This window comes from Arachis ipaensis, chromosome B05, assembly GCF_000816755.2.
Source record: "Arachis ipaensis cultivar K30076 chromosome B05, Araip1.1, whole genome shotgun sequence".
NCBI classification, from domain to species: domain Eukaryota; kingdom Viridiplantae; phylum Streptophyta; class Magnoliopsida; order Fabales; family Fabaceae; genus Arachis; species Arachis ipaensis.
The window spans coordinates 131,301,381-131,324,321 of NC_029789.2; the positions used below are offsets into that span (position 1 = coordinate 131,301,381).

The 22,941-nt window shown below is 35.1% G+C and overlaps 4 protein-coding genes and 1 long non-coding RNA gene across 5 annotated transcripts; 3 read left to right on the top strand and 2 right to left on the bottom strand.

The window, feature by feature from the left end:
- LOC107641138 lies at positions 2,309 to 5,485 on the top strand. Its single transcript, XM_016344644.2, has 11 exons — positions 2,309 to 2,517; positions 2,702 to 2,822; positions 2,914 to 2,986; positions 3,077 to 3,529; positions 3,610 to 3,786; positions 3,911 to 4,008; positions 4,093 to 4,177; positions 4,265 to 4,351; positions 4,446 to 4,529; positions 4,614 to 4,748; positions 4,833 to 5,485. The coding sequence occupies exons 2-11, from the start codon at positions 2,800 to 2,802 to the stop codon at positions 5,094 to 5,096; spliced, it is 1,479 nt and encodes a 492-aa protein (XP_016200130.2). The 5' UTR covers positions 2,309 to 2,517; positions 2,702 to 2,799; the 3' UTR covers positions 5,097 to 5,485.
- LOC107641140 (protein FAR1-RELATED SEQUENCE 5-like) lies at positions 6,451 to 11,982 on the bottom strand. Its single transcript, XM_021102797.1, has 4 exons — positions 11,720 to 11,982; positions 6,989 to 9,274; positions 6,820 to 6,895; positions 6,451 to 6,731 (listed from the first exon to the last, which is right to left on the bottom strand). Exons 1-4 carry the CDS (start codon positions 11,735 to 11,737, stop codon positions 6,700 to 6,702), a joined length of 2,412 nt encoding a protein of 803 aa, XP_020958456.1. The 5' UTR covers positions 11,738 to 11,982; the 3' UTR covers positions 6,451 to 6,699.
- On the top strand, positions 12,282 to 15,945 carry LOC110272126. The gene is made up of 4 exons (XM_021123978.1): positions 12,282 to 12,297; positions 13,377 to 13,397; positions 13,498 to 15,203; positions 15,763 to 15,945. Exons 1-4 carry the CDS (start codon positions 12,282 to 12,284, stop codon positions 15,943 to 15,945), a joined length of 1,926 nt encoding a protein of 641 aa, XP_020979637.1.
- On the top strand, positions 15,961 to 16,992 carry LOC110262545. The gene is made up of 2 exons (XM_021102798.1): positions 15,961 to 16,585; positions 16,664 to 16,992. Exons 1-2 carry the CDS (start codon positions 16,064 to 16,066, stop codon positions 16,838 to 16,840), a joined length of 699 nt encoding a protein of 232 aa, XP_020958457.1. The 5' UTR covers positions 15,961 to 16,063; the 3' UTR covers positions 16,841 to 16,992.
- LOC110263019 lies at positions 22,272 to 22,655 on the bottom strand. Its single transcript, XR_002348027.1, has 2 exons — positions 22,570 to 22,655; positions 22,272 to 22,390 (listed from the first exon to the last, which is right to left on the bottom strand). It is a non-coding gene; the product is annotated as an uncharacterized LOC110263019 (long non-coding RNA).

The following is a 22,941-nucleotide window of genomic DNA, read 5'->3' on the forward strand; positions in this document are numbered from 1 at the left end:
GTCTAGAATTTGATGTACCCATCATATCTTTTCTAATATATATGTATTTCGTTTGTATTTTGATGCTGTTTATTATTACTTCTCAAAAAATGAAATGTACACACTCCATTGATTGTCTATTCAAGAAGTTTATGCATTGCATAAATGACTTGCTTACAAGCCCATATGGTATTAGCATATTGCCGGAATCTTTGTTTAGTTAATTTTATAGAAAGATGAAACTACAGAAAATTGAAAACTCTCAATTGGACATGCATGCATTTAATACTATAATTACGAAAAATGAAATTATGCACATTGTAACGTGCATAAGAATTAAGACTAAGATGAGGTACTCATACATCTTGTGATATAATAAGTTCTTAGTCTCTGGAATTTAAGAAGTGTACAGCACATACTTTATATTTATCTATTTGGTCATGACTACTGCATGTGTGGAAGCTTCTCTTTTTTTCCCATGGTCATGGTCAAAATAAGCAAAGCACTGGAAAACAGGGAACTAATGAAGGAATAATACTTTAATGGAGTGAATGGAAGCCAGAGGGAATTATAATGAAGAACATCATTTTCAATAATGAATCATCAAAACTTTCAGCTGTTATTTTCAATATCTTATGACAGATTTGGTTGTAGACAATAATGAAGAATCAAATTTTGTGTAAAAGGGTGTTGTTTCTTTTTCGTGATTACTGAGGTAAAAGATGTCCTAAGGGAACTGAGAATTGATAATCCATTGAAGTGTTAAACCAATAAGGGGCTAAATAGGCATCTTGATTTTGAAAACCAACAATTTCAATATCTTGGTTATCTTTGCATCGGTGATATAACTAATATTATTTGCATAGTGTAGAACTACTGTGATCATGAATAAAAAGGCATTTCTTTTTTAATGAAGTGCATAGGAATAAAATAATACACTTGGGTGGAGTGATACTGGTAAGTTAAAAACATATAATAGTGGCTCTTTTCAAAAATGCTTCCCCAAGACAAGCATTCTTGTTTAAAAATTAGTTTCAATAGACTAAGTATACATCAGAAATTGCCTCACCAACTGGTTGTTTCCAATCATTAAGTGGCAACACCATTTAATAATCTTGTATTTGTTAGATTCAAATGAAAGACATTGAGCAGCTAACTAAGATTTAAAAATTCTTATTTAGTTATAGGTTTTGATTACTTATTACAAGTAATGAGATCATTTAATTAAAGCACATAATATAAAGTTAAAATCAAATCCAACAATACACATCAGATATTATTAAAGCGCATGATACAATAAATGATATTTATTAAGATTATTTTTTGAATAAATGATATAATAAAATTAAATTAATTAGTTGGTTATCTAACTACTTAAAAATTAATTAGTGTCATCAATGAGATTCCTGCCTCTGCTGCCACCTTGACCCAATGTTTTGTGAGTCCATAAGGGTTGAATACTGCAGGATTTTCATGGCCTGTTTTCCATTCTCTATCTGTGAATATGTTGACTCTAAAGTGGAGGAACATTATGATCTCCCTTTGTTGCCATTTTAACTACGAATATGATGGGCAGTGGCAGAATTGGCAATGGTGGTAGTGTTGGTAGTTTATGAAAAAAGATGTAATAATGCTGAGTTTGATTATTAGTGTAACTAAGAAAGAATAGCACCATGGTGTTCTGTCTAGGCATGGTGATATTGATGGTTATGTTGTATCTGCTTCTTTTTGTAGATTTTGTATATAATTGCTATGGTTGTAAGGATGGAATTGAAGAATCATGAAGATGGAGGTAAGTATAAATATTACTAAACATGTATAAATAATAAATATAACAATTGACTTATCTTGTGAACTTTTAGTGAGTTAATGTTGAGTTTGGTCTATTTTAGCTTAGTTTGAATTATTTCTAACTTTAATTATCAAATTTTCAGAGCTGTTAGTTCGAACGTATCAATGTAATTCGCGCACCTCAACAGTGCACCATGAAAATGTATACGAGTTATCTACTAGGTCAGTAGTATAGATATTTTATTTTTCCGTTTTATTAAGAAGTTGTAAGTATAAGTACTGTTGAAATAAATACAAAAGTACTTGTATTTAGGAAAGAAAATTAAAAATAGAAAGTTATTAATAATTTTTTTTAAAGGTTTAATCTTTAAAATATTGATATAATTTTATTTATTATGAATCTATAATAATAACTGCAAATATGAAAAATCAAAGGATTAAATGATGTTCCATTTAGTGATAATAAATAAAATTACGTTATAGTTTATAGGTTAGTAATAACGCATATATTCGATTTTGAATTTTGAAAATTTAAAAACAGTTTGCTTTACTTGTTTTATTTTATTTTGGGGGTCAGGGTTTGCTTCTCACTCTCACGGAAGAAGCTTCGCAAAAGGGGAAGAAGATGCCCAACATAGATGACGTGAGAACAGAAGGGAAAATGGGAAGCACCACAACAATGGAGAAGGCCGGCGTGGGAGATGGCGACGAAGCAACTCATCATCGATGTGGTGTATGCCCTGTTAGGTAATTACATCTTCTCATCTCCTTTAATCACGCATTCATCTTCTTCTGTTATTGATTGATTACCTTAATTAGAGAAGATTTTGAACAATAAATAAGAAAGAGAATCTACATTTAAGAAATCAAATCAATTTCAATTAATGGATTGATTGTGTCATATCTCTACTGATATTGAAAAAAATTGCAGAGATGATATCGATGGATTAAAGGAGTGTATGTGACGGGATCTTGTAAGAAAAGAGTCTGTTCAGAAGAAAAAACCTAGAGGGAGAATTGCTCTGATCAATGGCAACCAATAATAGCCATGGGTAAAGGCTACACTCAATTCATTACGTTCATTGTTATTTTTGCTACTATTATTGGTTGAATTATATCTTACTATTATCATTATTGGTTCAGTTTACCCAACTCATGTGCACCACCAAGTGTTCTGATGAACTCCTTTGAGAGAAGAGTTATGGCTGATTTAGAGGTATGTAAAATCAACAAATATTTGTGTCCTATTTTTAAGTTTCAATGCTGTTGTATTTTAAATTACCTATGATTTATCTGTTATCTGCAGGACATCAAAAGAGCTAACAATAGTATACGAGAGGAACAAATTCTATTGAAGTCCATGATTGAACGCATAAATTCCATTTATGTCAAGCCTGAGTTGAAGGAGAATGAAAGACTTCTGAAAAACACCAAGACCAATCCTATCACCACCCCTCATAAGACATGCAAAATTACGGAAAATATCAAAAAGAGTGACAGCAAGTCAATATTTAATATGGATGTGGACTCAAATATATGTCTTGATGTGTCAGATGATGAGGATGATGCCATGGAACTAGATCGAACAACCATAACCCGCCAAGATCCACGCAAAGTTGCTGTCCAACGGAGCATTCCCTCTATCAAACGCCAGAAACTGTCACCCCAGCCAAATGGAAAAGGGAAGGCGAAACCACTATCAAAGCCATGGTTCCCTGGACCTGGTGAAAGGATAACCAGGTTCCAAAATAGGGTTGAGGTAAAATCTTTGCACATCCATGTGCATTTACATGTTATTATAAAAGGGATAGGTTTATAATGCCCAAATTTCATATGTAGGCGTTCAGAGGTGTACAACGACCACGCCGTATGTCAACTTCTGAAATGGGTGCACAAGAATCCCGTGGAGAAGCAGTACGAGCATCAAGCACGCCAGTTGCTGCACGTGTACACGCAGAATCGAAACCGCTATCTATTTTTGGACAGCAAAATTTGGTAGTGCAGAAGAAACCAAAGGTCACCAATTCTTTTTTCTTCTACTTTTTGTTTTGTCCTAACTATTGTGGTTAATAAATTAGAATTTTTAACTTTGAATGATGCAGAAATAATTCTTTAACAGAAATTATTTGAACTCGAACAGGGAATAACAACTTATTTTAAAGTGGGTGGCGAGATTAACTTGACTAAGGGACAAGTAGAGATGTTTGCATATGTTTTTGATCCGGATTTATTACCAAGGTATATATTTTTCATGTTCTTAAATAAGCTCAATATTCATTCACGGCTGATTTTCGCATTGAGTCTATGTTCACTTGTTATCAGTGAGCACATTGTAAAGATAGGAGGCTCGTCCGCAACACGTCAAGAACTTTTTTGCTTGAGCCCGGATCATACAATTACTGTCAAGGTAAAAGTGATTATCTATCAATCTAACTTACTCATCTATATGCTCAAAAACTGGATAAATACCTAACCATATCTATACTTGAATTAGATTATGGAGCTTTGGGCTAGGAAATGTACTTGGGAGCAAAGAATCATTACTCTGAAGACAACTTGGTGCCTTCCTCCCTCTTTTTCAGTACGTTTTGTTATGGTTATCAAATAAGAAAGCTTGGATTATTATTTTTTATTCTATACTTTTTTATCTACATAATTTATGACATATAAAACAGGTTGATGTATTTCAACATCTCCAAATAGAAGAGTTAATTGATAAATATGACGATTATATGGGAAAATACCCTTCACTTGAATATGTAAGCTCCTGTCCTTATCTCTTCAGTTAGCATACAATTATGTATATTTTTTGACACCTTTGTTGAACAATGCATTGTATTCAGATTTATATACCCATTCAAGATAATGAACACTGGCATCTAATGGTCATGAGTTTAGAACCAAAAATTGTGTTCCATTTGGACTCCAACTTGCCCCGTGAGCGCAAGGAACCAAGAACTGAATCTACTAACACTCTGGTATTGTTCTAAACTGTTTCAATTGATGTGGCTATGTCCCTATGATATCTCCTTCCGAATTATAACGCTACTCGCTGTTTGTAGGCTGTTGTTTTGTCCCATATTATTTCTTCAGCACACTTTGAGGCTTGTCCTTTTGAACATGGTGACTTTTCTGGTGGCTGGTCTTCCCAAACAATTGAAGTGGTTCACGATGTGCAACCTCCTCCAACATGCCAGTCTGCCTTATGGGTACTAAGCTGGTTGCATATGGAATATTCATTTAATCCTAAGATACCACCAAAGGTTGTACCTCAACCATTTTATTTCCTATGTGTTTTTGCTGCATTCTCTCTAGTGACCTCTTAATTTTGGATTTACTTTTTCTCTTTTTTTTTGATGCTTTTAGATTTCTGAAAATCAGGTGCTAATCACAACTACCATAGACTTAGTTTTGGGATCCTCCAATAAATTGAGAAAGACCATTATGGACAATGCTAGTGAGCATTGATTTCAACACAACGAACTCAATCAAGCATAGATGATTTGTTATTTATATACACTAGTTTGTGGTATCTAGTTTTGCAATCTATGTTATTTAATACTATTTAAGACAATTTAATTGCACTTCAGGTTATTTGATATTAGCTTTCAATTTCCCCCCAAAAATATTCCCGCACAAGTGATATAATTTAATTTAGCTTTCCCATGAAAATGCCAAAAGGGTGATCTGATCATATGAAGGCAGTTAGATTGAACTTTGTCTTATTTGACAACATTATTAATATTATTATGGCTTTGATTTGTTATACTCTTTAATTTATATGGTGCCCTGCATGGATCCGATTATGTGGATATTATTTCAGCAATTACTTGGATTGTAATATTATTTTTGGATACATTACTCAAGTCAATATGTGTTAGAGATATAGCTTTCATTCTGTTTTGCTTATCATTTTTTTTCTTCCATTATCATGGTATAATTTGGCTGAATTAGTATATAATGCATGTCCGTTCAATATCAGCTTTATCATTGAATAAATATGTGTTACTTGTGCGCTATTTCTCGAATTTTAGTCCAAGAGACGGATAAAAAATAATGATAATTGTGTTGCTAAATGCTAAAGAACCGTCTTTAAGCTCAGCCACTCAAATTTTAAGTTTTAAAACCAGTAAAAATTCTTAAAACATTTATTATTAATTTATTATGTAAATCAAAGATATGTTATGGCAGGTACTTTAAAATTCTAGCATAAAAAACTGAATTCGATTAATGTTTATGAATACTTGGAAGTTTTAAAATTATGAAGTATTAGCCATTTAGCTTCTTAATCCATGACAGTAAGGGATGGGAACTGTGTTGAGCAGAATTTGAAAAGTGATCCTTTTGAGCATATGTACCCAATTTTTGTTCAATAGACCTTATACGAAAAGCTCTCCCAAACTACTCTTACAACATTGGCTTTCAATCTGTATTTCTAAGTAGCAAGTTTCTAGCAAAATGAGTTCTAATAAGAGCTTAAACTTGTATAGTCCCTGACAAATATATATATATATATATATATACATACATACACTAAGCTCTCATAGTAATTTACTAGTTTGGAGCTAGCAAATATATTCATGAAAAGAATAAGGAAGGGAGTCAGCACACAATCATTAAAGAAACCAAGGTAAAAAGGACAAATTAATTCTTCTACAAATCAAAATAAGAGCCAGTAGAAGAGAGAATTATTGTCAAATAAAGATAAACCAATATAGCTTATGCTCAAATAAGGATGCAATGAAGTCAGGTCACAAGCATGTTGCAGATTAATGAGGGAACAACAATCCCTTATCTGAAATGAATAACTCATTCTTCTGTTCTAAAGTATTTAAGATTCAGAGTGATGTAACTAAGTTCCAACAGTAAAACTAATAGAAACAGAAAAAAGTGCTGTTAAACTCCTCTTTGATTGTTGCAACGGATGGTTCACAACTCTGCCTCATCATCATCATTTGCCCCTAAATTTTAAGCAACATATTTTTAAGTTTAAAAAGAGTAAACTAAGTATAACAAAAAATAAAAAATAAAATTTAAAACATTTTATACCACCAGAATCGTAATCCATTGAGGACTCAGTCTCGCCACCACTCTGTTCATAATATCTTGAGAAATCTAAATATTCCTGGATCAAAACAGCAAATAGGAAGGCTTATGAGCTAGCCATACAATATTATATGTAACAAAATATACTTGAACTTAAATGTATAGAACTTACATCTTCCTCCTCAAACCATTCAGTGTGAACATACTCATCACTTTCAGCATCTACGAAGGAGTAGTCTTCACCATCAACATTCTCCGCAGCGTCATCATCAAATTGGGGAGTCCTTTCATCCATTTTCCTCATGGAACACGTAGCAATATTATGACCCCCCTTGCGACAGTAGCTGCAATGCTTAGGCTTCCTTGTGGTCTCTATCTCAGTACTTCCATTCTTTGCAAGGTCTTCGTACATGTATTCCGCATGCCCCTCCATCATGTTATTATCCCCACTATGAGCCCTAATACATGAAAGTATATTTACCAATGCATCTCGTGATTCATTAAAAAGATCCCCTTTTAGGCACCCTTCATTCATAATTTGTTTACACCAATGTGCCAAACATGCACGCCGACTGATAGCCAAGGAATCCTCCATCAAGCCGCCCATGTCGTCATACCCACTAATGCCTTCCTTCGCTTTTCTAGTCCATCTTCGCAGCACTAATGATTTTGGCAGCTCTGCAATGTCTACAAAACCCAAAACAGCAAGTATATGACTGCATGGAATACCTATGGAGTCCATTCTCATGCATGAGCATTTAAATTCATCTTGCTCTCCATGAAAAGACACATGCCATATCATGTTAGGCTTGTAAAATTTTGACACCTGATAAATCTTGCAAGAACTCGTTTCTTTTTCATATATTACCTTCAAAGTGCTGGCCTTGTGGAGCATTGAACGGAACAACATAAAAATTTGCCGGGTATAAATGGTAGCTGCTGACCTTTCTAATTGTTGAAAGTGTGTCTGCATCACAGGTTGTCCAGTTGATGATTTAAAGTCTGCCAAATCCTCTCTGTGCCGCATGTAGCTCAAACAACGCTGGAAGTGTTGAACAAATTCTGTCAAATTATGGCGTGATTTAACATATCTTTTGAGGACAGCATGTAGACTTTCACACCTCGAAGTCGTTCTAAACCCAGCAAAGAATTTTCCTCGGATATGAGCGGTAGCCCACATGTTTCTTTTCCCATACATATCTGCTATCCATTCCCGATCTTCCACTCCAAAGAATCCAACCATTTCCTCCCACTTTTGTTCGAACACACCAACTTCGTAATCACCTAGCATTAACTTTGTAAACATTTTCGTAAACTGAGGTTTGTGAATATTGCTCGTTGCATTACGCATCAAGTGCCAGGCACATAACCTATGATGTGCATTCGGAAACACTTCCCGAATAGCGATAGCCATCGATTGATGACCATCCGTAATTACTGAAGTCGGTATCTTTCCCTTCATTGCTATGAGAAGTTGTTTTAGTAACCACACATAGGTGCTTTTCCTCTCATTCGAAACTATCGCAGCACCAAATACAACGGTTTGATTATGGTGGTTAACTCCCGAGAATATTACCACCGGCAATCTGTATCTATTCTTCTTATATGTGGCGTCAAATGCTAGCACATCTCCGAATAGATCGTAATCCAACTGACACCGGCCATCACACCAAAAAATTTGCCGAAACACTCCTTCTCTGCCCTTTTCAACACTATAGAACAAGTTTCGATCCCTTGCTGCTAGCATTTCCAGGTAAGCCATTGCAGAGGTTAAATCATCAGGTAATTGTCTTCTTTGCTTCGCAACTTGATTGTGCATATCCTTAATTGAAAAATTAATGTTCTCGTACTCACCACACTGGCTAGCTAATGACCCAAATATGTTTGGTATGCTGATCCCCACCTCTTTCATATGGTTCATTTGACTAATGTCAGGCTCAGTCATTTTCTTGTGAGATCTTAACATTCTTGCTAACTTTGGAACAACAAGATCATGATTGTGTTCATCACAAAAATCTCTCACTACCCAACTCTCAATTACCGCATCAAAGAAAACATGAAGTTTACTCATACAACCACATCTTGTCTCTGGTTTTGGCTCCCTAACTCGATTTTTCATATGGTTCCATTTTTCTAATCTATACCCTTCACAAGAACAAACATATGCTTTTTCTCTAACTTTTCCATCAACTATTCTACTCCTACTCTTTCGCACACTGAAGCCCCTCGTCTTGGCATATGAATTATAAAATTCGAATGCCAAGCCAAGATCAGCAAAGTGCAATTGACAAATATTTTTCATAGATAGACTTGAAAAATCAATCTTACCAATATCTTCCCAAGAGTTTATGCGATATTGATCCATATCCACCGCATCAGAAGTTACGTCTTCATCCACATGATCACTAACATTATGCACATTTTGATCACTTGTGTGTCTTTGACTATTTGATGCTTCCTGCAATTTATAGTGACTAACATTAATTACCCAAAAAAAATAGCATAAATTAGGTACAATTTATAATCAAATAAGCAAAATTAACCAAAAACCATTGAATTTTCAAAAAGAATCACAATACTAATTTCTGAATTTTCTTATGGCAGCTTAAACTCTATCTCGTCTCATATTTTGGTGATTAAGATCAATTATATAGATTCATATATGGGTGGACATGGTTTGGATTTTTATAAATCCAAACTGGATCCACTTCAGAACCAGTTTTATGGTTCATGAAACCAAACCAATACTGTGAACAAGAGGGATTACGATACAGCATTTTTACATGATCATTTCAAGTTAAACAAGAAATCTGTTTAAAGCTTAGTCACAAACTGAACTAGGATATAGTTAAATATATCAATAATAATAGATAACATTCAACAAATTCAAATTTAAGCATAAATCAACAATGTGGGTCTTCTTAGGAGACAAATATTCCTGCAGAGTTGCAGTAATACACGAATTTGGAATTACTCAGCACAAAATAAAACAACAAAATAACATTTAAAATTTTAAAGCAAGTACAAGAACAGCAGTTATATGTGAGTATAATATTTTTTTTTCCAATCCACTATTAACCTTAAAGATCAAACCTTAGAGAGAACAAGAACAATTATACTTTAACTAAATACGAATACAGATAGTCAGATATCACAATAGCTAGTTCAAGTTCTCTAAATTCTTAATGATCCCAAAATAATCATAAGAAAACAATTTATATAAACAGTATTAATTTATTACCACATAACAATGCAACCTAAACAAGAAAAACCAACCTTCTATTCAATTTCAATCCTTCAGTTCTCTCAGTCAATGCTATTTAAATTTACGTTTCATAGTTACTTTTGCACAGTAAATAAATATTAAAAAATTATTCAGAGTCATGTATATTAGACGAAGAACCAACTTTAGTGGGGACAAAGAGGTGAGGAGAAAAGAATGACATGTTTCACTTGGAGCACAACTAGAAAGCCAAAGTCAGAAGGGCAGTCTAGGATCTCAAAAACTTGAGAGCTTTCAATCTAGCTATGCTGGGGAAGCAATGTTGGCGGCTTCTAACTAAAGATCACTCCTTATTCTACAAAGTTTTTTGGCAAATATTTTGGTTCTATAATTGAAAAGTAACTAAATGGCAAGTTGGTAACTAGTATTGAATCAATATCCATTGAAAATTAATTAGAGCTAATAATTTTACATATGAAATGGGTCAGGCAATTCATCGAACACCTGTAATGCAAGGCAGTGATGTAATAATATGAAGCATGTATAAGAAAGGGAATTACTGTGTGCAAAGAAAGTGTTCAGGGAATTTTAAAAAAAGTGTAGGAAAATTAATTTGCAATAAGTAATTTGCTTAATTTTGCACTGCTGTGAAAGAAGCTATTTTTTTAAAATTTAAAATAATTTAAAAAAATTAGCTGATTTTCTAACATTACTCAAATCTAAAACACTCACTTTACAGGCACTTGCTTAGTCAACCAATAAATTGCAACAGTTCATAATAAGCTTTAAGTAAAATGATACTACTGAAATCCAAATTAAAAGCCAAGGGCATATATATGCATGTACCTAATAAATATGATATATAATCATGTATCAGAATTTAGGTAATTTTCCTTATTTCACAGTGACATAGTCATTTCATTTCACTACCGCACATGTTCTCAAACATAATGTAATACTAGTCAACAAGCATTCAAAGGTTTCCTTGAGTCAGTTGTTAAACTCATAATAGAACCATAAATGTAAACAAACAGTAGAGCAATTTTCAAACTAAACTCAACAACTCCGCTGTTGTAGCCTCCAAAAGTAATGAAATAAAAAACACAACATCAAATAGCTAGAACTCATAACTTGTTCAATACTTCTATAAATAGTTTGGCATAAGAAAAATCATGATCTAGATGAACTATTTTTTTTTACTCATTTCATTAAAAAAGAATCATCTATAAAATAGTTTGGCATTCTTCTTTTAATGCAAATTGCATAACTAACTAAACATTGGTTACTCAAAGACAGAATATAAGAACAGGTTAACTAAAAACCAGAACATCAGAGTTTGTTACATCACTAAAAAGTAAGAACTGAGAAATTTACTTCTTACGCATCCACATCCATTCTCATACCATTGTTTGTAAAATCCATGAAGCCTCATGCCTCACTATGTTAGATACCAATAGAACAATAGTTGGCATGAATCTTAGCTACACCAACATACTTGTAGCACAAAACAGAACAAATATAGCCTACAACCCGTGAATCAGAACAAATAAATAGAACAAAAAATTTGAATGAAATCAACGAAAGAAAGCAATACAACAGATTCATACAAGGGAGTGGAGGAATACAACAAGAAGATAAAAGGAACAAAAAGAAAATTAAATCAATGAAGTAATTTCATACCTGAGTCTGAGGCTCCATTGTTACTCTGGAAGTGGAGGATGCAGGGGGAATGGAGCACCACAGCGCTGACAACCACTCGACGAGAGAAGAGAGAAGAGAGAAGAGAGAAGAGGAGACGGGGAGGGAGAGCCTACGAACGACGCTGGAAGATGGATTGGACGGCAACGGCGACGGCTTGGCTGGACGGCGACGGTGAATGCTAAGACCAGTGGAGAGTAGAGTAGGTGGCGGTAACTGGTGAGGCAACTGGTGAGTAAACAGGGGAAAGAAATTGGGAATTAGGGTAACGTATGGTGAGTTTGGGGGTGGGGCTGAATTTGGATTAAGGGTTTTGTTAGTTAAAACATAAAAAAATTATTATTATTATTAAACCCCCATGTGGGGTATATTTTTAATTTATATTTTGTGCCTATTAGAAAAGCTCAAAAGGCTTGAGACCCTTTTAGAAGGACTAAATTAAAATTTTTATATAATTTATAAAAAAAATTAAAATTTAGAGGAGGCCATTGCCCGCTTTCTTTATATGAGACTCCAGCTCTCTTTACACATCAACTTTATACTAATGGATATTAGAAAAAGTTTGACTGGACCATACTCGTGCTTCTAAATATAAGAAACTTAGTTTAAAAATCACTTATCCAATTAATTTTAGGAACCAAACGCGTATTAATTCAAAAATTATGAATACCAAAAGTTACAATGAAGAAGGAAATTTTGGACAAATAATTGCTCCTATTTTGGTTTTTTTTTTTTTGTTAGTATATTGGACAATTCTCAATTCTTGATACTCTAATAAATTAGACAACTTTTAATCCTAGGTACACAATACATCCTATTTTGGTTGAATATGCATTTAAGGGATAAAATCATGATGCCATGCACAACTTGAATTGGTAACTCCTTATAAAATGGAGAGTGAAAGAATTATTAGATTAAAATCAACATAAATTATCTAGTATTCCAAAGCTTAGTAACAAAAGTACCTAAGATAAAAACAAGAATAAGTATGTAAAATTAAGTGACCAAAAATGGTATTTAAATCGTGATACATACCAAGAAAGACCAATATGTGATTTTTGGATAAAATATTAGTTGAAAGTGTATGTTCGACAATAATTCAAATTGATTAGCACATTATTGATGAGTAAATACCCATAGTAGTCCCTGAGATTCACGCAATTACTCTTAGTAATCCCTAAGATTTCGAATTCCCTATTGTAGTCCGCCAGATAGAGCTCCGAGCACTCAAATTAGTCCCTGGCCATATTTCAGGTGATGACTCGTCACTGGAACGCTGACGTGGCCTAGGATTGCCACGTGGGACATGTCCAAAACGACGTCGTTTTGGGTTTGGCGCCCTTGAAAGCCAAAAACGACGCCGTATAGTTGTTACTTAATATGAAAAACAGTTTTCTCCACCAACACAAACACTTCGTCTCTTCTTCTTCCACCTTCTGAGTTCTTCTTCATCTCCCCAACAATGGTGTAGCCATAGGGTTGTATGTGCTGGGTTAACAAAAATTTGAGAGAAGAAGTCATCTGATCAGAAGTTGTTGTTGCTCTTTCCTTCCCTTCGTTCACCACAAAGACGAGGTTCTGACGTTGTGATCGAACTCAAGGTAACCTTTTTTTTTTTTAGTTTGCATTTTGAATACAGTGTTGTTTGATGATAGCATTGGTCAGTGTTGTTGAGGTTCTGGAATTTTGGTGTCATTGTAGTGTCTAGGGTTTGAATGTTGGTTGGGGTTTGTGGGGTTGCTGTAATACCAATGAAACAGGGAAGAAACAGGGATTAGTATGGAGGTTTGAGGGATGTAATGCAGGTACAGATACTGATGTGAGTCCCCCAGTTACAGAGACTCATGCAATCATAGTTGCTCCTCCTATCCCTAAGGTTGTACCCAACACTTCTTGCAAATCCAGTCCCAAAAAAAACAGAACATCTCCACGACAATCACAACCATCACACTCCAAAACTGCCAATCCTTCCAAGACAACCAAACCTGTGAAGAAGAACAACTCCCCAAAAGCCACCAAGCCCACCAAGCCCACCAAGCTCACGAAGCCCACCCAGCTCACCAAGCCCACCAAAATCAGCCAGCCCACGAAATCCAGTCAGAACACCAAATCAGATAGGAGCAAGAAGCAGAAACTGTCCAAGAGACCAAGTATTTCCAGGAGACCCTGCACACGGTCTGCTTCTAGAGGATTTACTAGCAAAGTGTTTAACAATGAAGTTCCCTTTGATGTATCTTCTGATTCCTCTGATAGTGAAGAGGATAGCATGTTCAAGCCAGGTCCGGATGAGGGTAGTTCCTCTGAATCTGAGGCTACAGGGAATGATCCTAAAACTGGGAGTAGGATTAGGAGAAACATGATACATGCTACGGTGGGTAAGAGAAATATTAGTCCACTAGGTAAAGGGAATGAGAAGATATTACATGAAGACGATGGTTTGGTGGAGGAGGTGAGCGACGCTGAGGTTGACCTTGGGTTTGTGGGTTGTGTTCATGAAGGGGTAGAGGATGGCCTAGACCCAGGTGTTGACTCAGATGGCACCAATTCTTGGCACTCGGAGGAGATGAAGACGCCTCCAAACTCAGAAGATGAGCTGGAGGAAGGAAATGAATCTGAAGAGGCAAGTCCGCTGTTTAGGGAGGGTGCAAGGTTTGGAGAGCTGCACCTTGAGGTAGGGATGAAGTTCGGAACTAAATGGGAATTTAGAGAAGCTGTGAGAGAATATACAATCCAAGAGGGAAGGAGCATAAAGATAGTGAAAAATGATAACATTAGGTGCAGGGCGGTGTGTAAGGTGAAAGAGTGCCCATGGGTGGCTTATGCATCAAGAGACCATGAAGACACATGTTGGCAAATTAAGACATTCAATGATGACCACACTTGCCCAAGAGAGGACAAGAATAGGGCTGCCAACAGGAATTGGGTATGCAGCAAGCTTGTGAAGAAGGTGAGAAAGTATCCAAATTTTAGACACTGCGAGGCTACAACTTACTTCAAGACACGGTTTGACTTGACTCTGAATAAAAACTCAATATCCAGGGCATTAATGGATGCAAGAAGTGTAGTGTATGGGGATGAAAAAGAACAATATAGGATGGTTAGGGATTATGGTATGACACTGTTGAAGAGTAATCCCGGTTCCACTGTACAAATATGCACCACCCCCCAACCAGATGGTGAAGTTACCTTTGATAGAATGTATATATGCTTAAGTGGCTGCAAAAACGGGTTCAAGGCTGGTTGCCGTCCTTTGATAGGTTTGGATGGTGCTTTCCTGAAGACCCGGTTTGGTGGACAGATTTTGTCAGCCGTGGGGTTAGATGCTAATCATCATATCTATGTCATAGCCTGGGCTATTGTCAGAGTGGAGAATACAGAGACATGGAGATGGTTTCTCGAGCTACTTCATCAGGACTTGGGTCATTATAAAGAGCATGACTGGTGCTTCATATCGGATATGCAAAAGGTGTGACTTAATTTGAATGTCTCTATTTGATTTTATGTGATCTTATATTAAGAATTGTTTCGTTATGCTTTCTGTGAATGATTGTGCTTTCATTAGATTCGGCTAGTTAGCTTTTAGTGTAAGACCTTTGATCATTGGATTATTGGATTTTGGTGGTTAGTTATAAGGGAATTCAGATTTCTGCTGTTATGCTTACTTGAATAATTGTAGCTTCCATTCGAGTATGATGGTTATTTATTTTGTTAAGAATTTTGCTGTTTTGCTTATCTGCATAGACTGTGAGATGATTGGATCTTCATGGTTACTTATTAGGTGTGCTGTTATGCTTGCTTGAATAATTGTGCTTTCATTATGCTTGTAGTGCATCTTATAGAGAACTTGTAATTACTGGTTTTGTCATTAATCGAGCTGTTCTACTAAACGTTAGGGACCTTTATGGGTCACGACCCTCAATTATAGGGACTATTATGGGGATGTTAATCAAATTTTAGGGACTATTATGTGTAACGATTATAATGTCAGGGACGATTATGTGTCTAACATTTACTGAATCTGGCAGGGACTGATATCAGCAGTGAAAGCGGTGATGCCTGATGTGCATCACCGTTTCTGCGTCTGGCATTTATGGAAAAATTTCAACAAGAACTGGAAGGACTTACAGCTAAGAGGACTTCTGTGGGAATGTGCAAGGGCAACAACATACCAAGAATTCAGGGATGGAATATACTTTCTTCAGCCATAACTATTATCATGGTTCCTCTCACTGTTTGGCACCTGCAGGTATCCCGTGTGTGCACGCTTGTGCTGCTCTGTCTCGTGTGAACAAACAGCCAGAAGACTTCTGTCACAGATGGCTGACCATGGAGTCATACAAGGAAACTTATAACCACCACATTAATACAATTCCGGGTCAACCACTGTGGGAAAAAGCAGAGGACTGTAACAGGCCACATGCCCCTAAAATCAAGACAAAACCTGGAAAACTAAAGATGAAGCGGAGGATGGATGCGGACGAGAAGAGTGCTTCTGGATCTAAGAAGCCTAAAGTTGACCCAAAACTCTCAGACAACACTGCAGATGGTGTACACCTAAAGAGACAGCTGGGTGCATTTACATGCAGTTACTGTGGTGATAAGGGGCATACAAAGAGAAGCTGCAAAAAGAAAAAAGATGCTGATGCTGCTACTGCTGCTGTTGCAGCAGCAGCCGCTGCCGCTGCCACCAAGGCAACTGAGAAGAAGAAAAATGATGAAGTTCATACTGTGCCTGAGAAGCCGGTTCATCAGCCCCAAGACGTGTCTGGCCAAGCAGATTTGGGAAGCAATCCCCAGGAGATCGAATTAACTCAGCCTTCTGCTTCTGAGCAAGAGGATTCTGAAAAGGTAACTAAAATTTTACATTTGAGTATGTTGTTATTTCCATGCATAAATAGTAGTTAATGCCACTTATTTCTCCTATAGGATCCTGCACCGAAAAGACCTTCCAAGCTGTCACCACGAAGACGATCCTCTAATCAGCCAACCGCACCAACAGTGAATCCCTTGCAGGGTGCATCTTCAGTAACATCTTCAAAGTTTGCCAACTTGATGCAGTTCATCCCAACGCCAGGATTTAGGCCTCCAAGAAAGAAGAATTGAATACTAGATATATGTACTTAGGAGTTTCTGTTTTGTGTTTTGTTATTAGTATTTTCCATCGTATAATGACTAGATGGTAAACTGTGATGCAAAGGCCTTTTTGGTATGCCTTGGCCTTGCTTTTGATGAAACTACTGATAGCAGCAACATGGTTTCTAGGCTGCCTTTTACAGTCAACTTTTATTGTTTCTTGATAGACAATGGAATTTATGTTAATATGCTATGCTATGTGCTTTACCATTCAAGAAGCAGTTTCTTTATTTTTTTCATACACAATGGAATTTAAATTAACAACAATTTCATAGTTAATAACACTTTTCATTCCATCAAGAAGCAGATTTTTACAAATGTTGATAACAAGGAACCCAAAACCACCAATTCATTCATCATTTACAATACAGGATCACCAACAACACTGTCAATACACACACACACCTAACACTAACAACTGGGTCATCACTTTTTGCATCTGGACATCCTCCTCCAACCTTCGAAGCCTCCAATTAACGTTGATCTTCACTTCATCACCACACGATTCTGACTTTTCAACCTGTTCCTCATTCACAGAATCTGCCCACACAAAAAGCCCGCACCATCTCTTCCCACTTGTCTGCAACCAATAAAGGATCAAAGTTTGGAGAGGAACAGCACAAGAACAGTCAGGGGAGGAGAATAACAGCAACAAAAGTGATTACTCTAACCTACATTATAATTGGGGCAGCCATAGAACGGTTTGTTTGGATTCGAATCTGTGCCAGACCATCTGAGAACTGGCCTACAGCCACAGCCGCACCATTCTGGCGGCGCCGATCTTCTGCTCTTCGTTTGCGTTCTACTCCAATCATCGACATCAGTAGCAGCCCCGGATGAGAGTGCATGAACAGGAACAAGTGTATGGAAGAGGAAGAAGAAGAGGTGAACAAGACGAAGAGGGGAGGTGTATGAGAATTTGGGGATTTAGGGTTAATTATACTACGAGGGACCAATTTGGGTAAAAATTGAAACTTAGCCAGCTCAGCTAGCCGTTGGCAGCAGTCCAGCGTGGCAATTCTAGGCCACGTCAGCGTTCCGGTGATGAGTCATCACCTGAAATATGGCTAGAGACTAGTTTGAGTGCTCGGAGCTCTATCTGGAGGACTACAATAGGGAATTCGAAATCTTAGGGATTACTATGAGTAATTGCGTGAATCTCAGGGACTACTATGGGTATTTACTCCATTATTGATATAGATATCATAAGCAGTTTAAACTTTGAACATTTTAGCCAAATACACTAAAAGTAGAGATAACTAGCGTTTTCATATAGATATTGTGATGATATATTTTAGGGTAAGGTATATTTTTTATTTTTGAAGTTTGACAAAAGTTTTAAAAATATTTCTAAATTTTATTTTGTTTTAATTTTGTTCCAAAAGTTTTCGATTTGCATCAAATATATCACTGATGGCTAATTTTTTAAAAAATTTAAGACCATTTCAACAACAATTTCATAACAACTCTCAACACAAGCAAATCAAGCATAATTGTCATGCATTATTGTTATATTGGTTTTAAATTTTTTGAAAATTTATTAACCGTCGAGGATATATTTAATGCAAATTAAAAATTTTTTGGACAAAATTAAAACAAACTAAAACTTAGGAGTACTAAAATAATCTCTAAAATTCTAATTATATTAATTAATTCTATAAATTGATAAAAGTATACCATATTAATTTCTAATCATGTGATGAGATACTTGATGAAAAAGAATAAAAAAACTAAGGTACATAATGTACATTTATTATTCTTAAAGACGTAATTAATACAATTAGAATCTTGTAAATTATTTAACACATGTAACCAATTCAAAAGACCTTCTTAAAATTTAACTCAGCTTTGTTTGGAAGAAAAGATAGTTATATTTTAATGCATTCATATATCTTGATTGTCGTGTACATTGCACTAATCAAGAGCAACCTTAAAGACCATCAACCATGTATAAGTAAAATTAAAATATGGAAAGTACCTACCAATGAAAGGCTTGATACAATTTCATAACGAGTTAAATCTTATAATAGTTTTTAAAATTATACTCTAATTTTAAAATGGTCCTTAAAATTAATAATTACTCAATTTGTTCTTGAACTTACACTTTGAGACTTATATTAATTTTTAATGTGCTTTCCGTCCATCTGAATATTAAAACGACGTCGTTTTATATTTATAAAACAAAAAAAGTAAACCTGAGCCTCCCTTTCTCAACCCAAACCCCTTTTCTTTTTCCTTTTTTTCTGTTGTCCTTTACTAACTTAATCTTTTACATTCTTGTCTCTTTATCTTTCTCTGCCTCCTCCTCTTCTCTTTTATTCTCTCTGTCTCTCTTTGCTTTACTGATCCCAAGATTAATTTTTTCATTATCTCATTTTGTTTTTCTTCATACACAGCTAACAATCAATTTTAACAGATAAATTAACTAAACATTCTCATTACTCATCAATACACACCATTTCAACAAACTCAATTCAAAGTCAACTTTCATTTAAACCACAAAATTCATTTATCAAGAGTTTAAAATTGTATACAACCAGTGATAGAACAAACTCCATTGTAGTAAAAAAATTGAAAAAAAAAAAAACTCATACAAGAGAAAAGAGACTAGGTTGGGTAGGGAAGCGAGCAGCATGACACTGTAACGAAAGTCGACAAGAGGTGGTGGCAGAGATCTTGGGTTGTAGAAGGAAAAGGAGAAATTAAAGGCTTCAGGATAGAAAAGGAGAAAAGGAAGGAAAAAGAGAAGGGGAATTGGAAAGAAGGAGGAGAAGGAGAAGGGTCTCGGATTGGAAAAGAGGAAGGGGATAGTGTTTTTCTTTCTTTTTTTTTTAATAAATATAAAACGATACCGTTTTCAGTGTTCCAATGAACGAAAAGTGCCTTAGGAACTAATATGAGTTTTGGAGTACAAATTTGAGGATAAAATTGAGTAACTATTAATTTTAATGACCACTTTAAAACTCAAGTACAACTTTAAGAATCACTTTAAGAATTAACTTGTTCCATAACAATATTCTTTAATTATTGAGCAAAGTTATAATTAAATTCAAAATGGGTGAATACCATCATTCCCATCCAAGAAGCCAGCATATATTTTTCCTCTATGTTGAAAGGAGCTAATTGTTGAAGGTAATTCATCACGCTGACTGAAAGTAAAGGAGTTGTTATAGTAGATGCTTAAGATTCATGAACAAGAAATATTTAACATTCAAATCAATGCCCTAAAATTCTTGTTGCCAACTCTAAGTTCAAGTTTGTAATTTTATAGACCGGTGGGGAAGGAACAAGGAAACGAGATTTAAGAAACAAATAGTAGGTTATTAGTGGTTTTTCCTTCACAATAATTAAGTATCTTGTAAAATTGAAACTAACCTTGTTCTTCTTATTGCATGCATACAAATTTAAGTAATTACCATATGTAGTTTTCATTTGAAAGTGAGAATTAAGACAAAAGAAAATAAGAGGTAAGTTGACAAGCTGATGAATCGGGATGCCAAGCAACAACATTTTAAAAATAATTGTACAATGATTATTAACGATCGAGTCGGTGCTATTTATTTATATATTATATACTATAGGTTTATGCATAGAAGGCATGGAAAGAAACTGCCCAATCAGAAATCCTGACAGTTTGCAGCATTAAAGAGTTGTGTAAGACTCATTCTTTCGAAGTGGTATTTCTTTGCGAAACTAAAAACACTACTTCGAAGGTAAAGAAAGGGTTAAAGGAAGCAAGTTTCGGACACTCGTATTGTGTGGAACCAAATGGAATTGCTGGCAAATTGATAGTTGGTTGGAAGGAGAGTGTAATGCTACAAGTAGTTAACTATAAAGACTATTTTATTCAATTTAAGATGGAAGTACCAGGAGTCTGATAGTGAGAATCATTAGTATCTTTTTTATATGATTTATATAGTATTTTGTTGATTTATTAGAGAATTTTAGTGAACTATATCTTAGTGGATATTACTTTAAATTTTTGTACTTTTTTATTGATTTTAGATAGCATTCGGAGAAAGATTTGGTAAAAAATTCATGAAGGAGCAAAGAAGAACTCACGTGTACGTATCTACGGATTTTCAAACCATAACTTACCGACAAATGCATTGGATCGTACCAAGTAATGAACTCAGGTGAGTGAGTATTGATCTCACGAGAATTAACGGACTAAGCAAGTTATAATTCTTTAACTGTTCTAGTTAGACAAGTTGAAATGAGAGTTTTGAATATCAAATAGTATGAAAGACAGTAAATTAAAAAAAGCAAAACAGTGAATGATTGAGAAAATAGTATGAGAACAGTAGAGTTAAGGTTTTTAAGATGTTTAACTTTTTGGATTAACATTTAATGTCAACTACCTTGATCACGCCAAGATTGAGTTTATGGCAAACCCTAGGTGATTGAATTCCTATTGCTAGGAAATTCAATCTCCTCTAACCCAACCAACCATCAATTCCTTGATCAATAAATTGTGTTAGAAGGTTAAATTCAAAATCTGATTTATAAGCCACACAATCCCTAAGAACCCAAAAATGATCCAATTATATATTACGTATCACATTAAATCCATATAATTAAGGAGTTGTGAGAAAAGGGTTTCAAGCTTTAATTCTAGTGACGTAACTTATCCAAGATTCAAAAGAATTCAAATTAGATTAGGGTTATTTTTCAATGCACACTAATCTGTGAGATGAAGAACGAAACCAATTCTTAAACATAAAGCAATGCATTAATCAAGAGTAGAAAAATAAATAATTATTAATCCATCAAAGTAAACAGAGCTCCTAACCTTAACAATGGAGGTTTAGTGGCTCATAGTGCAGAGAAAAATCTAAGAGTAAAAAAAACTGTAAATTGTAGAATGAGGAATTAGGAGAAAAGAAGATTCCTACGAGGATGAATCTCTATCCTATTTATAGTCTTAATCCTAATTGATTTAAAACTTAAATTAAAACCTAAATATATATTTTCTAATTGTGTTTTGATTTAAAATCAAATAAAAAAGGCCATCGTATGACTTGTTTGCATGCGTGGGAACCAACGGAAAATTCACTCCCGACGCTAAACGCTGGTGATGTAGTGTTTAGCGCCACCCTTCCAGAATGGTTGCACGCAAATCAATGGCCCCAGCGCTAAATGTTGGTGAGGTGGCGTTTAGCACCAACTGTCCTAAATTGAATTGGCTTGTTGAGCTCGTGCAGTCATGCGTACGCGCAATAGATGTGTACACATGAGGTCCTTTGCTGCGCCAGTGATGCGTACGCATGTATTAAAGAAAATTATTATTTGGTTGAAGGGACATAACCTTTTAAGGATTGTGTATGTTTAAAATATTGTGTCTATTGGCTAAAGGGACACAACTCTTTAAGAGTTGTATATGTTCAAAACATTGTATCTGTTGGCAATAGAAATGACACAACCATTTGTATACGTAACTAATCATAATTGCTACGTGCAATATGTATAAATAAGTCCTTGTCCACTATTTCAAACATGAAGTACTAAGCGTACAATTTACTCTACTATTAAGAAATTTTCTTTGTTCAAGAGAGTTGAGAATTTCTTACTATTGCTAATTAAGAAATTCTTAGGTTTATTTCATTGTATCCTGGGAGAGTATTGTCATCAACCCTATAGCAACTAAGTGTGGGGACAAATATTTCTCTAAAGAAAGCGATCTAATCGTGCCTTGAAACCACTACACAAATATAAGATTTTGTCATCTTACCATCTTCATATACCCAACAATTTTAGAGAAATATTTTTTGAAGATGGCACAAGATCAAAACACTACGTTCAAGGTCATGAATCAAGAGTTTGTCAAATTAGATCGCTTTGATGGAACAAACTTCAACCGTTGGAAAGACAAGATGATGTTTCTTCTTTCAGTTCTCAATCTTGCATATGTGATTGATCCAAAGACTACACCAATTGCCGATGCCACTGAAAATGTCACACCGGAAGAGAAAGAAAAGATAGTTCAATTGAAGAAGAAACGTGATGAAGATACTTTTGCATGTCGAGGTCATATTCTCAACACTTTATCCGACCGACTCTATGATCTCTAC

Coding starts and splice junctions, on each gene's coding strand:
- LOC107641138 (XM_016344644.2), top strand. CDS start 2,800: ATGGCAACCAATAATAGCCATGG. Junction 3,530..3,609: donor GGTTCCAAAATAGGGTTGAG/GTAAAATCTTTG, acceptor TTTCATATGTAG/GCGTTCAGAGGTGTACAACG. Junction 4,009..4,092: donor GATCCGGATTTATTACCAAG/GTATATATTTTT, acceptor ACTTGTTATCAG/TGAGCACATTGTAAAGATAG.
- LOC107641140 (XM_021102797.1), bottom strand. Junction 6,896..6,988: donor AATGGTTTGAGGAGGAAGAT/GTAAGTTCTATA, acceptor GTTTTGATCCAG/GAATATTTAGATTTCTCAAG. Junction 6,732..6,819: donor AATGGATTACGATTCTGGTG/GTATAAAATGTT, acceptor CTTAAAATTTAG/GGGCAAATGATGATGATGAG.
- LOC110262545 (XM_021102798.1), top strand. CDS start 16,064: ATGGAGTCATACAAGGAAACTTATAACCACCACATTAATACAATTCCG. Junction 16,586..16,663: donor AGCAAGAGGATTCTGAAAAG/GTAACTAAAATT, acceptor TTTCTCCTATAG/GATCCTGCACCGAAAAGACC.
- LOC110272126 (XM_021123978.1), top strand. Junction 13,398..13,497: donor GTTGTTTGATGATAGCATTG/GTCAGTGTTGTT, acceptor CCAATGAAACAG/GGAAGAAACAGGGATTAGTA. Junction 15,204..15,762: donor TCATATCGGATATGCAAAAG/GTGTGACTTAAT, acceptor TGAATCTGGCAG/GGACTGATATCAGCAGTGAA.